The sequence below is a fragment of the Nyctibius grandis genome, chromosome 29, assembly GCF_013368605.1.
Source record: "Nyctibius grandis isolate bNycGra1 chromosome 29, bNycGra1.pri, whole genome shotgun sequence".
NCBI lineage: Eukaryota > Metazoa > Chordata > Aves > Nyctibiiformes > Nyctibiidae > Nyctibius > Nyctibius grandis.
The window spans coordinates 1,333,276-1,351,090 of NC_090686.1; the positions used below are offsets into that span (position 1 = coordinate 1,333,276).

Below are 17,815 nucleotides of genomic sequence, written 5' to 3' on the forward strand. Positions count from 1 at the left end.
TGTACGGGTGAACATATAGTGCTGTGACCAGCCGGGTGTGCTGGAGAGGGGGCACTGCTGGGCCTGGCTCTGGGAGTGGGAACTCCCCTTGGGATTTTAGTTTTGGGGTTTTTTGCCCCTGTTAATTGCAAAGTACCCCAACACCTGAAGGCAGGCAGGGGGGAGCTGCAGGCGCTGAGCTGCTGCAAGGGAAGCTGGAAAGTCCTTGTCCTCTCAACTCCTCGGGTGCGTGTTTCCTCCAAAACCACCTTCGTCGTGGCTCTGGGCCACACATTGGTTCTGCACAGCCCTTCCTGTGCTCTCAGGTGTACCACATCTTCTTTCTTCCCCAGGAGACATCCCATCTTTCTCCTGATCCCCTGAAAGGCACTGCTGCTCCTTCCCCTGTGAACAGAGTAGGATGCCCAGTAGATAAAATACCAGGTCTAGTGGAAAGGTCTGGCTAAAAACTAGTGGTCGGTGATAAAATTACCCTGGGGACCTGAGGAAGAGTTGAATTACTTGTATTTCTGGATTCCTCAGAAATAATGAGCATACTTGTTACGGGGAGAGGCTTGTCCTCGAGTGCTCCGTCTTGCCCACAACGGGCAGTGCATACTCTGTGTTGCAAAACCTTTGGAGCTTGGGGGAAAGCAAATACCCTCGGTGTCTGGTGGAGCACGGCGTGCTAATGCAAGGCCAACAGTGCTGGGGCGGAGGAGAGAAGTTCCCCCCCCAAAAGGTGAAGTCCAGTTAAACTGAGCCCTCGTACTAGACACGCTGCTTTCATCTAGTCCTGAGCCACCCGCCCAAGGGACCTTTGGCAGACCGCAGCATGAATCCTGGGGTTTTTTTCAGAGTCCCAAGTCAGTACTGAGATGCTGGATCAGGCCAACTAATGCCCTGAAATTGGTTTTTACAAACTCTACCTTATGTTCTGACTTGCCATATTAATTTTCCAGATTATATGATTGCGGCTTTCAAATTGGAGAGCGCTTTGAGAACTATCACGGAACAGGCATGCTGCTGCTGCCATCTGTCTTTGAGCTGCTCCTGGGATCCCATTACTTGCTCTCAGCAGACGATCGTTATTGCTTTATTGAATTAGGAAGAAAAAAATCCATCGACTTCTGAAATATTGTTCTCCACAACTAACTCCAGGTGCTAAATTCTCATTGAGACACCCCAGGGGACGTGTTGAAATAATGCTTTATGCAGATCCTGGGTGTAAAGTTTTTACATGTCTGCCCAGAAAAGTCCCATGATCTGATAGGTTTGAAGGACATGTCATTTGGAGGGCTCTGAAGAGCTCCAGCACCACTGCAGTAAGTGATCTCAAGGCCATGCCAACCCAACCAAGAGCCAACGTTGGGTGCTGCATTACTTTTTGTGAAAAGTGAAGGCTTTGTTGTCCCTCCTGATGGTTTTGGTCAGCTCAAGCTGTTGCCCCAAGTGCCTCTTCTTCTCCAGCTGACTCCTTTTCCCATGTCCTGCAGGCACTTGCCCCATGCCACCCAGCCTGCATCCCACTGGCAAGCAAAGGTCTCAGCATGGTGAGACCCTCTCCTTGGGCGCATGGGTCGCTGTGCCCCGGCGAGCAGCGTCCCCTGAGGTGCTGTTGGCCACTTGTGCTGTGCCATTTTGCATCCCAATGCCTGCTGCACACCGTGGTTCAGACCTGCTGCTCCTCCTTTCCTCTCTCTGCAGAGTGCCAGGAGCCAGCCCAGCCGGGCAGGGGGGTTAACGCCAGCAGACAGGGCTGGGGACAGATAAAAGCTTATGGGAAGGTGGTATTTGTTTTTCCCCTCCCATGGTGCACAGGCCCTGCTGCTTCCCTCTTGCCGGCCAATCCATCCCTAATCCGCCCAATTTAAGGCGGTTTGGGTCTGATTACTCACGGTTGGCGCATCTCCCACCGTTCAGCTGGAGGGTTTGATGCACAACACCTGAAAATCAGGAGCGAGACCTCTCCGGCTGAACACCCGAACAGAGGGAGCAGCAGTCGTGCTGTCTACCTCGCCCGCGAGAAATGCGCCATAGGTCAGAGTCAGTCCCGTGGATGGTGATTACCCTGGAGTCGCCTGGGTTTGCAGCCAGGGCATGGTGACAAGATCTATTGTTTCTCTCCAAAAGTGGTTTCTAATTGGTGTTGGAGCAAATCAAAGCGGGGTGAAATCGGCTTGAGCTGTGCAGTTTGCTCCTCTGTGGTTTCCTCTCTGTTTCCGGGAGGGGACCCGGCGTGGACGTGCTGGGTGCGTTCGGCAGCTACAGACCTGTATTAACCGTAGGGCTTGACTAAGAAATGCTTTGTAGGAACTGTGCACCTTTTCCAAAACGTCCTGCCAGAGGCATAGGACGGCTGCCTGGAGACAGCTGTCTGCCACAGCTATGATGTTTTAATCAAAAATACACTATTCACAAGTAAGAGAAGCTTTTTTTTTTCTTTGCCTGACAAGTTCATTCACAGAATCACAGAATCGATCAGGTTGGAAGAGCCCTCTGAGATCATTGAGTCCAACCATTGCCCTGACACCACCATGTCAACTAGACCATGGCACTGAGTGCCATGTCTAGTCTTTTCTTAAACCCCTCCAGAGATGGTGACTCCACCACCTCGCTGGGCAGCCCCTTCCAATGGCTAATGACCCTTGCCGAGAAGAAATGCTTCCTAATGTCCAACCTGAACCTCCCATGGCGAAGCTTGAGGCTGTGTCCTCTTGTCCTCTCGCTAGTTGCCTGGGAGAAGAGGCCGACTCCCACTCCACTACAACCTTCCTTCAGGTAGTTGTAGACTGCAATAGGGTCACCTCTGAGCCTCCTCTTCATTACACACTGGTCCACCTCTGCACACCAAGTTGTCGGCTGTGATGGTGTGGATGGATGCCCTCGTCGAGGAGCACTTAAATGCTTTGTCCAACTGAGCAACCTGATTTATTCCTGTGGTATTTATTGCTTGGGGTTTCATGCACCATGGTGTCCAACACGTCTCCATCTCTCTTTCCATCTTCTCTTTGCAGCCACCGGTGCTAGCAGTGTTGCTGTAAGCTTGGCAAGGGGGATGCTCCCCATGCCCCGCAGGGTACGATATCCAGCTGCGTGGGTGTTGAAGGGCTAAAGGCAGCCTTAAAATAGCCGTTGGCAGTGGCGTGTTTGCACAAAAAGCGTGTTTGAGAGAGAATTCTTGCATGGTGGGGTCGGGGTGGTTTGTTGTTGGGTTTTTTTTTGCGTTGACCCAAAGCTGCTGCTGTTTGGAGATCTTTCAAAAAAAAAAACAAACCCAAAAAGGTGGAGGAAAGATTTGCTGCTGGGAGTTGTTTTTTTTTTTTTAACTGAGTGATTTCTGTTTGCAAGTTTTTCTCTTCTCCACCAGTTTCTAGTTTTGCAGTCAAGGACTTGGCCCCTCGTTTGAGCAGAACAAAACTGGCTTTCCTTGTAAGCTTGCCCAGGGTGTGAAGTTGGGCTGAGAGCTCCCAGGCAGGTTGCCCCATGGTGATCCTTTGAGCCCCCCGAACTGGGTACCTCCATATTTTGGCTTGGGTGATGATAGAGGCGGCAGCCTCTGGGATAGCAGGATTCTTTCTGATTAAGAGTTCATTCACCTCCCCGGGGTGTATCAGTTTAGATCTCCATGGCAATAATGACTTTAGATCATCAAGCAAAAAAATCCTGATTTGAATGGCCAATTTTAATCTTGCTTTGCAATTAGCAATTCTTTTGAAGGCAGGGTGATTGCTATTGCAGACTGGCTTGCAATTAAGTGTCCGCTTCTTAGAGAGTACATAATGGCCATAAAAACCCAATTAACAGTGATGTGGCTTTACAGGTATGTGTTGAAATTCTAATTGTTTTCAGATTTTTGTGCTGGAATTGGTGTATTTTACTTAGTAGATGATGACCTATGAGCTGGTGCAGATGCATTTGGATGGGAATAGGAGTTCCCACACAGAAAGCCTATTCTAATTTATTAAAATAGGTAAATGGTGGCTGGACAAACTGTTTCTGGTGTTTATGGCCATACTTGTAAGCCCATTTTGGGCACCAGGGCCACCCAAGTGATTCTCCTCAGAAAGTAGAGATGGGAGGTGGGTCTAGGGGGCAGGTGGTCTGTAGGCTGCTTTGATGGGACCACGCAAGGCTGAGCTCCTTTCATAGCACACAGTCCTCCAAAGCCGCCTGAGCAGCTGCTAAAAATGCACAGAAACTGTACCTGGAAATGCAGGAAAGCATTAATTGGGTCTGAAGGCCATGGAGGTGCCATGGAGGCCCAAGGGAGATCAAGACTAAGTGTTCTGCAGCGTGAAATTGGTGGCCAGTCACCTCTAGGAGACGTTTTGCACGTTGTGGTCCTGGTGCTGAGACGTGCTCCCCTGGACAGATTCCTTCAGCAGGGAAGCTGGTCACAGGCTGTTTTTACTGAATAACATAGCTGCTGTTCAGGGTTTGTGGTCTTTCGGATGGCAAGTAATGGACTTAGACCATAAGGAAGATTTAGGTTAGTGTTTTGGGAATGTTTTCTAGCAGTGAGGATGGTTAAGCCAAAGCCCTTTTTGTTGCCCACCCAGTAAATCCACAACTGATCAGAAGTTTTAAAGACGAAATTAGGCAAACATCTGTCGGCAGCGACGCAGGCTTGTGTGATCCTGCCCGGGGGCAGAGGATAGAGCCAAAACCTTTCAGAGGCCCTTACAGCCCTCTCTCCTTCCTGCTGCAGGACATCAGGGCGAAACCCCGAAGCCTTTAGTATGGGTTTGTTGGAACAAAGCAGCAACGTAAATAAAATCCAGACGCAGGAGCATCTATTGGAAAGAGCAGGGAGCGGGGCAGGGAATGGCAGTGCTGGGTGCCCAGGCTGGAGGAGACCCACCCAGTGCCTCTCGTCTGCTTCTCAGAGAGTCATAAAGATGCTCAAGGTTGATGATAGGGCCCCGAGCCCTGTGGGAAAGCCTTGTGCGTTCGTTCGGGGTCGCTGGAGCCCGGAGGTGGTGGTACCTGCCCCTCCGACCCGTGGATGCGTGGTTGGTACAACCACAGGGCAGTGCTCAGCGCTGAGGGTTGTCACTCCTCTGCGTGGGAAGGGGGCTGCCTGGGGTGGCTTTGTCACGGGTTTAGGATGAACCCTCCTTCTGGACACCTTCCAGGTCCCTCTCTCAGGTCTCTCCTATCCAAGCATGGTGAGTCCTGGCTGGGCAGGACCTTTCATTCCCCCAGCAGTCCTCCTCTCCCCCGCCTGCTCCGTGGGGTCCTGAGTGCCATCCCTCGTGACAGACCCAGCTGGCCTCCAGCACACCGTGTCCTGTTGGGCTTCACTGCCGCTCTTAAGCTCCTTCGTGGTCATCCAATGAAATTCCTGGAGAAACCAGTACAGCCAGCTCCTGAGGAGGGCTGTCCCAGCACCGTCCAGACCATGAGCAGAAGGGGGGATGTACAGGGCCTGGCTCCTCCTACATGCACCTCCTATCTTTGTGCGTCAATATTTGCATCCTCCAGCAACATCAGAACTCAAACGAAGATACATGCCGAGTGGTTTCAAGCGAGATCAGACCTGCCTTGGGCACCTTATGCTATTGCTCCTCTGGCCAACCTTTGGTAACAAGCCGGGGTGTCTCAGGGTCATGGCATCTGCTCGCTTTTCCTTCGCTGCAGCCATAGATTTGTGTTTTGTAGACTGTGTGGCTAGCTGGATTATAAATTATTCATGGCAGGGGATTTATCGTGTTTATCTGGAATAAATGAGCAATTAAATCTGTTTAGGTACGTAAAAAGATTGTGTGATGGCTTGTCTCTCTTCAGGCCTTAAATTCTACAAGAGCATTTATTACATATTTAATCCAGAATAATAAAAAAGGAAAGACAGAACATACATTCTGCTTTGATGCATTGATCCACTCCGATATGTTCATTTGCAGAAGATGTTTGTTCCACTGACTTCACTCATCAATACGTATTGGATAAATGAGACCTAGCTTGGCTCCTCCAGTCTGGAGAAAACATAGGGCCATAACACCTGGTCTGTGACTGTCTCTGAAAATACTTTGGGTTATTTAGGTTAGCATCAGGATTGCCTTTGTCACTTAAAAACTTGTGTCCTAGACACTTTCCACTGGGTCACAGGATCACGATCCTCTCTGCCCTGACTGCTGCCGTGCCACGTTCGGATGTTGGTGCTGCCAAGGTAGTGCAAAACTTGGGGCGTAAATGGACCTTCAAATATTTGAGTGTGTTTAGTTTAGTCCCTGAGCTATAGCTGTCATCTCCTAGTGCTGTGCTTGTCCAGGAGGGTTCCCAAAGGAGCCAGAAGCTCATGGGCAAGGCTGCGACAGGGTCCCTGGGAATAAATGTGGAGCCGTGCAGCAAACGAATGATGTTTTTATCCTGTGTTACCAATAGCAAACTGGGCTGCTTTTAAGTTACTCTGTTATAAATCTATTTATTGAGAGCAGCCGATGCTCTTTATAGCATCTTAGTTCTGAATTGCATCCCCGCCGTACGTGGTAGCCACTTTGCACCCAGAGAAGCCCCACGGCATCGTGTATTTCTCTGCTTTGGGCAGGAGGTACCAGCGAATGGAAAGTTTTGAGCTCCCAGGCTGCTATTTTGGTTCTGCAGAAGACATTAAGTGAGCAGGACCGGAGGCTCCTGATACCCTGGCTGTCCGTCCTCGGGCCGGCGGCGGGGTCCGGGAGCAGCAGCAGGCGAAGCGAGCCATTAGGCTGTCCTTGGCCGAGAGGGCTCGTGGGGAGGTCCTGCATTACGGAGCAGGAGGGGACCTGGGGCTGCACTTAGAGCACATCAGCGTGCAAAGCTCGAGAGGTTAAAACCTGGGGTGAGCTCTTTGCGCTCCTCCCTGGCCCAGCCCAGGGGACAGCGTCCTCTGAGCACGTACAGACGTCCGAACCCTTCATGCTCCTGCAGGCAGGGAACAAAGGCTGTCTAAACAGGAGCTAGTGAGGCAGCAAATCGCACAAGAAACCTTCCCTAATGAACTGGAAGGACTTGTCCCTTCGCCTCGGGCGATGGCACTGCCTGCGTGCTTAGCTTTGGCGGGGGGGACCCGCGCTCGGGGGGAGCAGCGCTGGGGCTGGCGCTGGAAAGGTTTCCTTCCACCCAGCCATTTCTCTCTGCCAGCAAGGGCGAGCGGCGAAGAAGGAGATGCTGGTGCTTCCCAAGGAGCTGGCGGCTCGGTCAGCGCCTTAGCCAAGGGGGATGCCGCCGGGGGAGCGCCCGTCCTGCGTGTGACAGCAGATCGAGGTTAGTTCCGAAGTTCTGCAGTGGGCAATTATTTTCCCTGAAAATAATTTTTTTTTTTTTGCTTCATCTCCACATCGGTGGCTTTGTGATGTGGGTAAAGATCATCATCTTTAAAGGGGCTTTTTAGCCTGGAGAAGAGAAGACTGAGAGGGGATCTGATTAATGTGTATAAATAGATGAGGGCTGGGTGTCAAGAGGAAAGGGGCAACCTCTTTTCACTTGTGCCCTGCGATAGGACAAGGGGCAATGGATGCAAGCTAGAGCACAGGGAGTTCAACCTCAATATGAGGAAGAACTTCTTTACCGTAAGGGTTCCAGAGCACTGGAACAGGCTCCCCAGAGAGGTTGTGGAGTCTCCTTCTCTGGAGACTTTCAAGACCCGTCTGGATGCGTTCCTGTGTGACCTGCCCTAGACTGGTCCTGCTCTGGCAGGGGGGTTGGACTCGATGATCTCCAGAGGTCCCTTCCAACCCCTAACTTTCTATGGTTCTATGATCATCCAAACAGTGAGATGCAGGAGCTGAAGATTGCCTTTAAAACCCAGAGGGTCTGCGGAGCCTCGTGTGGGTTGATGCCTCCTCGGGGAGAGGAGAAGACTTGCATTCAGTTAGTTTGGAGGGTGCTGACTGGAGACGGGGACTTGTTTAAGAGAAGCTGGTTAAGTGACTAATAGGATGAAATGGCACCGTCTGATTCGGCAGCTCGATTCTCTGGACAAGCGTGGTTTCCCATCTGTTGTTTGCAGTGAGGAGATGAGTTTGGGGGTTGGTTCCTCTCGCTCGCCAGCAAGCGAGCAAGTTGATGATTTTCTGGCAAGAATTAGCAGGATGATTACTGACGGCTCCGGTGGCTTCCCCTCCCGGGCAGGAGCACTAAGGGCTGGATTTTATTTGCATTGAGGTGTTTGAAGATAAAGATGAGCGTAAGGTGGCCTTTTTCAGAAGTGCCTCAGTGACCAATTCCCTTGTTAATTAAGTGCCAAAAGACTCCTAATTGCCCAGTCCCTCTGGAGCCCTGGGTTCTCTTCGAACTGTGCTTTAGATTTGGACCAGGAAGCTTCAGCCCACGCTGCCCGCGTGTTCGCATCCGCCTCCTCTCCACCTGGCTGCACGCATCAAGTGTGATGATGTCCTGACGTGCAGCACGGCCACACACAGACGACAGCTCCTGCACCCCGAGCTGCTCGCGGTCCTCCAGAGGTGCCTGAGGAGACTTTATCTCCTGACGTTGTCTGTTCCCCGTCCCGGATCAGAGCTGGTACCCCACGCCGCAGCCTCCCACGGGATGCTTTGCAGGCTTCTCGCTCCGTTTGCACGCAGGCTGCGCGCCATGCCAAGCGGGGGCTGCTTTTCCTACCCTCGCCGCGCGAGCTTGGCAGCAAGCTGTCCCTGCCTTGCCGTAGGAGAAATCAGCAATAGTCCTGCTTTAAAAAACAGCCCCAAGGCTTCAGAATAAGGTGTGTATTTGTCTTTGTCGTGCGCTCCACCAGCCAGTCTGAGGTGGCGTGGGAAGCCTTCTCCACGCGGTACCTTTAGCTTTTTTCATGCATCAGCAGCTCTCCCAGGATGCGCTGAGCTCTCCCCGCTCCCCTACAGCCATCCCCACCTCCTGCCTCCCCGGCAGTGTCCCTGCTCCCTCCCGCAGCTTGCTGTTCCCTCTGGTCTCTAGCAGAGGGCTGCCTTCTCACGCCGCCTCTGCTCTTGGATCAGGATGTTGCTTTAATTGCAGGGTACGTGGCTTTGGCAGATGTCAGCGTGACGATGGAAAACACGAGACGTGCCCCCCGCCCCGAGAGCTCCTCTCGAGCGGATCCGGGAGGCGCAGAGGGGAAGGGATGTTTCGCTGACTGGCTGATTTCGTGAGACAACAGCTCTTCATCTGCAGACAGAGCTGGTGAATGGAAGGCACGTAAGGACACGCTCAGGCAGGTCCCTGGCAGCTCTCGGGAGAGGCCAGGCTGTTGCGGTGTTCCTCCAGGATAAGCCAGTAGCACCCATTAATGAAACCCCTCTTCATCCAGTCAGCAATCTCGGCGTTGAGCCTCCCTATTAGCCTGATTAACACAGTACCTTCGTTACCCAATTCCAGCCATGGTTATTTTTATACTCATCCTGTTCTGGCTGTACTGGTGGCTGCGACAGGCAGAGGAGGGAGCTGTGACCATGGCCCTGGGGTGCATCTGCTGGGGGCTGGCTTCATGAGAGGTGGCTCTGGGGCAGGTGCTTGCTTGGGGCTCTCGGAGCCGAAGAGCTCCTGCCGTAGGCTTGCTGGCTTGCTCTTCCCAAACATGTTTTTTTTCAGGATTTCCAGTTTTGTAGGATATTAAATACACACATTTTGGGCAACTCAGAGAAAACCCACACTCCTTTTCTCCTCTGATTTCCCATGGACTTGGCTTCTCCTTTGTCAGCCAGTTGTGCATCCTGTTGTCTCACGCCAGAGGAGGAGGAGGATGGGTCATATCTTCTGCTGAGCAAAGCTCGTTTGCTCTGTCCTGTTTGAGGTGGCCCACCTTGGATGGGATTGACCATGCTTGACTCGAGATGACTTGGGAGCTGTTCTTCCCAGCCTAAAATAATCATTTCAAACAAGTCAGATGAACCGTGCTCCTGAAGCAGCCAATGGCCTCCTCTGTTAGAGTCGTACAGCTAACAAGATCAGGTGGCTTTGGCTGCAGTGAGGTGGTGTAAGTGGGTAGAGCTGGTGAGGAACCGTTCAGTCTCAAGTCTCTAAAGTCTTAAATATGTTCATCTAGTGCTCTCCTGTTCTTTGCCATTTGTGCTGTAGGATAGCATCCTGGGTCACCTCCAAATGGTCCAAAGTAACGAACCATCAGCAAAGACAGAATTATTCTTCATTATAATCCTAAATTTTGGCTTGAAGAGATGTCAGCCGTTCAATTAAGAAGTCTGTCTGCTTATAGCTCATTTTAAAGCTTCTCCTGTCTACTGCAAAGGCTGAACTCTATACTTAGGATACTTTTAGAGCTGTATTGTCTTACCTCAGGAGAACAAAACAACCTGCACATTACTAGCACTCCCTTGCATCTCCTGGTAACAAATCCAGGGGACGGACTGTTTCCACATAGTTTCCTAAAATAGGTGGTGTTAGAAATAACTTTAGAAGCCTTATAAGCTCAAGCTGTCTCTATTGTTTCAGATCACTTTTATCTGGGTGCTTTTCTTGGTGTTTTTCTGGAGGGATCGGTAAGCTGCAGTGCACAGGGATGCTTTTTGGTCCCCCGTATATGCCTGTGCAAAACCCGCTCTCCTCTGCAGAGGGGTAGGATCTGGCCCACTGTGCATGTGCCCATCTATAATTCTTATTGGTGTTTAAATCTGCCCTGGAAACAGCCGACACGTGCTGTGTATATTCCTGCCTACAATTTTTTTTTTAAGGAAATGCTGATTTGAGAGTTTTCATTGCTAATGGGATTTGCAAATGGTCCGTGCTCACAGCTGCAGGACAGCATCAAGAGCGGGAGGCATCTCTGGCAGCGGTGACCCCACCAGTGCTGCAGGTTGCAGACCTGTCCACGCGTGAGGGAACAGCAGGATTTGGGCAGGGGGAATGGTCTGAGATGGTGGTGGGAAGGGTGAGGGCAAGGCCGGTGGCCGTGGGTGCGTCGGGTGCTGCGTGTGGGGCTGGGGCAGGTTGGGTGTTGGATGCAGACACACCAAGACTGGGTGCTTCAAACTTTCAAAGCTTTTAAGATCAGTACGAGTATAAAATACCCTATAGATAAAAGGCTGTCAAGCTTTACCTCCCTGAGTCTTCTGCTGAGCCCAAGAGCATGTGTGTACAATTTACTTTAATGGTTAGAAACATCTGCTGTTAAAAGTGATGCTTAATATATTTGGCTTCAATTTCCAGTCGTTAGTTCTTTTTATGTCTTTTTATGCCTAATTAAGAACCTTTTAGTACCTGATATTGTTTCCCCTGAATGTGCTGCTATATCGTAATCAAGTCACTTTTTAATCTTCTCTTTGAACGAAAAAGCTCAGCCTCTTTAATTCTCTCCTTTCAGACACTTTCTGCATGCCTAGAATCACTCTTACAGATCCGCTCTGTATCTCCCCCAGTGTTTTACTAATCTCCTTCAACTGTCGGTGTTGGATGGTTGGGGGCTTGGGAAGGAGTCCCTCGGTGCTGGAGGAGGAGGCTGAGCCACCTCCTCACTCCTACCTCCAGCTCTGGGCTTCCCGCAGGGAGTGAGTGCAGGTTTGCTGGGCAGTAAGAGACTCGTCTTCATCGATACTCATCGCTTTACCACAATCTGCCGTGTGTGAGTGGTGTTGGCCTTAGCGAGATAGTTAGGCAGCGGTGAATCCTTGTTGTCTCCCAGACCAGCCAGGTAACTAGTCTGAAATCTATTTAGTATATTCCCTATTCATATTTTATAGTGCTTTTTTTTTGGCAGCTTGTCATGCATTCCTAGGTCAAAACACCTTTTGGACATCACGGATATTGCTTCTGTGCATTACTGATATCAAATGTGCAAAGAATAAATTCAGGTTTGCTTGCCATGGCCTATTTTCCCTAAAACCACGTTGACCAGTGTATATGTGTGCCCTTCAGTTCTCTTCTGCGTGAATCCAGCGCTGTCTTTCTGTCTCGGACGGCTGGCTGTCCCCTTCAGGCCATACCTCTGCCGCCTTGGATATTCAAGCAGAAGACTCTTCCAGTCTTCTCAAATTTCCTCTTAAAAATGAACATCAGCACGCAGCAGTTTTCTTAGCTCTCTTAGATCTCTTGGATGCAAAATTATGCAGATCTGCCAAATTTAAATATCTTCTGGTGCTGGTAGATGTTGTTGAATGTTCTTCTCGATTGCTAATAAGTTGGAAACGCTTCATCCTCATAATGAGCGTTATCCCGCTTCTTCCCAAATGCTCGATGACAGTAATTGCAGCACTTCTGCCGTATCAGTCTCATTAACAGCTTTCCCATCTCTGCCCAAGGATGGACCGCTGTCCTTTCTAGGATGGCCTTTGTCCCTAATACCCTGGACTGATCCTTCCTACTGCTCCCCAAGAGACTTCTTCCTGAAGCTCCTTTGTTTTCATGTGGTTTAGGCACTTCACAGCTTCTCGGCTGATGTTGGTGTGCTGAGCTCCGAGATTTGTTGATTTTATATTTCTAAGGGTGCCCTTCGTTTTGCCCAGCAGCCGCCTTCACTTTTAGCTGGCCTCGTTCGCTCTTCGTTGAGGCATCAGTTTGGGTTCAGACCTATCATCTCAGTCCTCGTTTTCTTTGTATTTTTCAGTAGTTCCCCCAGTCAGGTTTCCTGGAATGAAGGAGATTAGCACGATCTGAGCAGCTGGTCTCAGGCTAGTCAGTAGAGCACAGATTTACCTCCCCTTATTTCAGGGTATAATGGTGACTTCAGCATTCCCAGAAGGTGAGCTGGAATAGAGTTTTCAGTAATTTGGGGTTTTTCTCTTCTCACTGATAGACATTTCGTTTTGCTAGATACCCAGACTGTTAGCAGTGATGAAGAAGCAAGAGGATAAATTATTCTTTTTCTAGTCTTGCCCCTATTTCTGTACTGTTTTCTGAGAATCTTCTCCCTGAATGATGGGTCTGCGGGCAAGAAGAGGAGCGTTTAGAGGGCAGCGATGCAAGCCAACCGAATAATCCACCATTTTGTCTGTTTCTGTGTCTTATTTGCCCAGTTCTCCACCAAATCAAAACTTTCAGGGTTGTGTTAGTAAAGATTTACGCACAGGCTTTTCCCTCATCCTTTCTCTTTCTTGGGGGAGGGATCTTTGGCAAGATAACTTGGCCCTTGCTCTTTACCATCGTCCCTCCAGGACCCTTTACGTCATCTTTGATCTGTGTAATCCACACGTCGTAGTGTCATTGGTTGCATCAGTAGAGACCATACAGGCAATTTGTGATAATCCCAACTAAATTCACATTTCAAATGCTCGCTCTGGGAGCGCAGCGCCCCGCTGTACTCCCTGCAGCTTTCTCCTGCTCCGCAGGACAGACGTTTCTCAGCAGTTGCTCACCAAGTCACCGAGAGCAATTTCATGGTTCCTATCCCCTCTAAAAGCCCTCTGGCTTTTTTCTGTCTCGGTCGCATAAGCCAGGTTTATTGTGGAAAGGGAGAAAGCTTCAATGATGACGTTGTTCCCCAGCCCTTGAGCTCAGGAAGATCCTGATGGGCTTGTCCATGAGCCATATGCAGCTTGTATGGCTGTGGGGACCTGGGGCTGGTCCCTCCTGGAGCCTGGGGAGCAGTTCTCCTGCACGAGCCTTGGCCAGGGGCAAAGCGGGCACCGTGCATGGCATGGGGAGGGGACGAACCAGCAAAGCCAGAGCTGTGAGGTTTTCTGTGCTTGCCAGCAGCTCCTGCTGCTCGTTAAAGCTGGCAGACAGTCGGGAGTGATCGATGTAATTCCCTCAATAGTTTGATTGTTTGGAAGTTTATGCAGGAGAGCGGCAAAGTGGGTTTTTTTTTTCTATTCCAGAAAATAAGTTAAATCTTGTGCCAGGCTACAATAAATACAGGCTGTACAAACAGAGGAGTGTGGCACGTGTCCTTTGCTGCGTACCTTGAGGTCACGGACCCTCAAAATCTAGGTGCAGACAGCCCTGACAGCAGGTCTGGGAAGATTTCCTCTTCCCCCGATCTCCGCCTCGCTGGAGAGCCTTAAAGTGTGGGTAAGGAGATTATGCGGAGAGGGAAGATTTGCATTTCTCGGCTACTGGGAACTTTGCAGGGAGAGAGAACCTGAATAGAAAGGATTGGTTCTCCCTTAATCGGAGCTGATGGGGACAGCGCCCAGAGCTGACAGGAGAGCGTCTCTCGAGATCCCGGAATAGAATAGCGGGAAGAAATTCCAGGGGACGTGAAAGCAAAAATAACATGAGGAGTTCTGCATGTCAGAACAGAGATGGTGAGACCATAAAAAATCATAAAAACTCAAGCAATGTTTTCAGGAACTGACCAAAATGTGGCTCATTTGGAATGGCTGATGTCTCTGCAGCGGGGATTAAGCTGAGCCTTAGAGGTGATCCGTAACGCTGGGATGAGGAGGCGGCTCCCAAAATGAAAGGCAGGAAAATCTGCTCCTCATCCCTGGGATGTGCAGCCCCAGGAGAGCGCAGGGGCCGGGAGCTGTCGGGTGCTGCGTCTGCAGCAGCCCATGCTGGGTTCTGGGTCCCCTGGATGCTGCTCTGGTTTTTGGGAATGCTCTGGTCCTTTTTGCCACCTTAGCTGCTTGTCTCGGCAAAATCTTCTGCAGGCAGAGCCGGCTGTCCTGCTGACTGTGCTGTACATTAATATTTGCACAGCCGCTGAGCATCCTGGGGATCCCTGGTATGGGAAGGCTCACAGCTTTCACACGGCCTCTTTAATTAACTTAATTCAGACATTAGGGTGTCACAGGGAACGTCTCTCGAGATGGGGAAGTCTCATTTATCACCACTTAGCCAGGGTGGGTTGTATTTTTCACCCAAAGTTCATCATTGCGAGAGTGAAAATTAACTGTTCACCCCCCCACCGGCACGTGTCCTGCCCGGCAGCGCAGAGGCACCGCGCGAGGAGAACCCGCTCCCTGATGTCCCTCATGGGCTGTGACACCACGTTTTGGGGTGGGATATCACAACCACCGCACCGTTTCCAGAAAAGCCATCTCCGCTGGCCCTGGGGAAGCGTCGGGCACGTCACGGTGGCTTTTCCCCCCGGGAGGTACCCGGGGCACGGGCAGTGTGCAGGCGCTGGGGAGCGTTGCAATGGCACACGTGTGTTATAGCAGCATCCCTCTGTAGAGGTGCGCCAGACCTCCTGCCAACCCTCTGAGGGGCCCTGGTCACCAAGCAGGAGGAAAAACAATGGGTTCTAGGGAGGTGAAGGGGCTGGGAGCCTTTGGAAAGGCTCCTCTCCCCCACCACGAAATGCGGTGCCTGCAGGCAGAGCCTCATGGCTAGCAGGAGCTTTACAGCAGAAGCCTTGGAAGCAACCCAACGCTAATTAAAGCTTGCTTTTGCACTGGCACGTTGTGCCGTGGGTACCTGTGACAGATGGGGTCTGCTCGCCGTGACTGCAAAATACTTTTGTGAAGAACAAAAATTTCTTCACCCAAAGGGTTGTCAAGCATTTGAACAGGCTGCCCAGGGCAGTGGTGGAGTCACCATCCCTGGAAGGATTTAAAAGACATGTAGACGTGTCGCTGAGGGACATGGTTTAGTGGTGGGCTTGGCAGTGCTGGGTTAAGGGTTGGACTTGATGATCTTAAAGGTCTTTTCCAACCTAAATGATTCTATGATTCTATGAACATGGTATCAAAATGTTGTTTAGGGGTTGATGCCTTGTTCCTGTAGCTCTGTAGGGTTTGTTTGGGGGAACTAAGGGTGCGCTGGGGGCAGCTGGAGCCTGCCTGCCGCTCACTGTCCGTGTCGTCTCCTTGTCTCGCAGGTGAAGGAATGGTTGTGCTTGAACTGCCAGATGCAGCGGGCGCTGGGGATGGACATGACCACCGCTCCTCGCTCCAAAAGCCAGCAGCAGCTGCACTCTCCTTCGCCGTCCCCTTCGCACTCCCCGGCCAAGCACCCACCGCCCCCGGGTGCGGATAAGTCCCCGCCGGCCGCCCGCGCCCTGCCGCCCGAGCCACCCAAGCCTCACCCCGCCACGCCGCAGAGGGAACTGCACGGCCAAGGCCAGCCAAAGCCTCCGGAGGCGGCCAGGTCTTCCCCGCAGCATCAGCAAGCCAAGCCTTCCTCCTCCGAGCAGAGAAAGACGACGGGAGACGTGGGGGCGAAGCCCGCTGCCCTGGCCCCTGGGACTGGAGCACAAGAGCAGCCCCAGGAGGGGCTCACGGGGAAGCTCTTCGGCTTCGGGGCGTCCCTCCTGACCCAGGCGAGCACGCTTATGTCCGTCCAGCCAGAGGCCCCCGCTCCGAGCCAACCGTCTCCTGGCAAAGTGCCTCCAAAAATTGTCTTCAGCGATGCCAGCAAAGAAGCTGGTCCCAAAGCCCCGGGGGCGCAGGGCAGGGCTGGTGCCGCGCCGGCGGCGAAGCCGGGCAAGCTGGAGCAGGGCAGCAAGCCAAAGGAAGTGCCGAAAGCGAGGGTCTCGTGCCCCCTCTGCAAGGCAGAGATCAACGTGGGATCCGGTGACCCCCCCAACTACAACACCTGCACAACCTGCCGGCAGCAGGTCTGCAACATGTGTGGCTTCAACCCCACGCCTCACCTGGTGGAGGTAAGGGGGATGGTGGGGGTGGGCGCCTTCCGAGCGGAGCATCACTGCTCTCTCCTCACTTAAAATGGAGAAAAGATGTCGTGTTTTCCTTCAAAGGGTTAGAAAAAGCCTTTAAGAAGCTGCTGAAGCCAGGTCCCTCCTGGGGGAAGCCCTGGGGTTGGAGGCCATGGTCCTCCACCTCTTGACAAAGACGTGGATTTCATATGTGTACGCTGACTTCATGCTGGTTTTACACGTGGAGCAGAGCAAGGGGTGGCCATTGTCAGGGCACCCCCTGGCAGTGCCCACTGCTCCCCAGAGGTGTCCAAGGAATCAGTGGGCAGGGTGAGGAGATAGAAACAGGTCATGCAGGTGCCAGAGTCACCAACAAGCATCCTCCTTCTGGTGCTGTGGATGGACGTCTTGGCTAGGCTTGGGAGGAGGCTGGTGGAGGATGTTCTGCAGCTCCTGCATCCTCAGGTGGTGAGGATGCAAGGAAAATGGTATGGGGCAGGAAGGTGGCAGGACCTCAGCAAGAGGATTTCAAATCAGCTGAGGGCACGCAATGTCCTGTTGGAGTTCGTTGCCCTCTCCAGATGGCAAGGGCCCTGCGCCGTTGTGCCTGGGGGCAGGGCAGAGGAGTGGGCTGAGTGGAGGATGGATGTGGAGATAACCACGGTGCTGTTTGGATGTGAATTGGCTGGGTATTGTGCAGCCTGCTGTGGTGGAGAGGAGAAGGAGGTTGAGGTGGTCTGAGGTCTGCTCAGTCTCACCAGCTATAGTCTAGGTTTCTGAATTATTGTGATGCCCACCTAGATCATCTTCCCAAGCACCAAAAAGGCACCTTAGCCAACTCTAGCCACCAACACTTGGAGAGGAGAGTGGTGCAACTGGAGCTCAGCTGGAACATCCCTCCTATCCCTTTCTTCCCCCTTGCTAGCTAGGGAGGGAGATCTTCCAGACCCTTGGAGAAGGCCTTTGTTAAAGTCTAGGCCCTCACACCCTCCTCTACAGGTGATTCGAGACCCTTGCAAGAGGAGGCTCAGGGCTTTCTTCTGGAAGTGCTGCATCTTGCAAGCAGTAAGACACAAACCCGATACCATCAGCACATGGAAAAGCTAATGAGAACTCTAAATGACCAGAAGTAGGATTGCTAATCTTGGCTCCGTTCCACAGCAGATAATTACATTTTATGTCCCTAACTCCTCCCTGCAGTTTCAATTACACCCAGTAATTTTCTCCTCTTCCTGAAGCTGCTGCTGTTCGTGGTCACGTTTGCGGTGGAGGCGAGCCGCTCTCCCGGCATGGTGCGCAGTGTGGAGGTGGAAACCCATCAGATGGCCACCTCCTTGTCCATAATGCCATTTTTGACTGAAACGCTCTGCTTGTCACTCCTGCCAC

At 51.8% G+C, this 17,815-nt stretch overlaps 1 protein-coding gene across 1 annotated transcript in view; it reads left to right on the forward strand.

The window, feature by feature from the left end:
- Window positions 1-17,815, forward strand: part of BSN (bassoon presynaptic cytomatrix protein) — a 72,998-nt gene that overhangs the window by 13,059 nt on the left and 42,124 nt on the right. Inside the window, 1 exon segment of the mRNA XM_068419793.1 lies at window positions 15,653-16,435. Within this exon segment, the coding sequence (XP_068275894.1) occupies window positions 15,653-16,435 (783 nt within the window).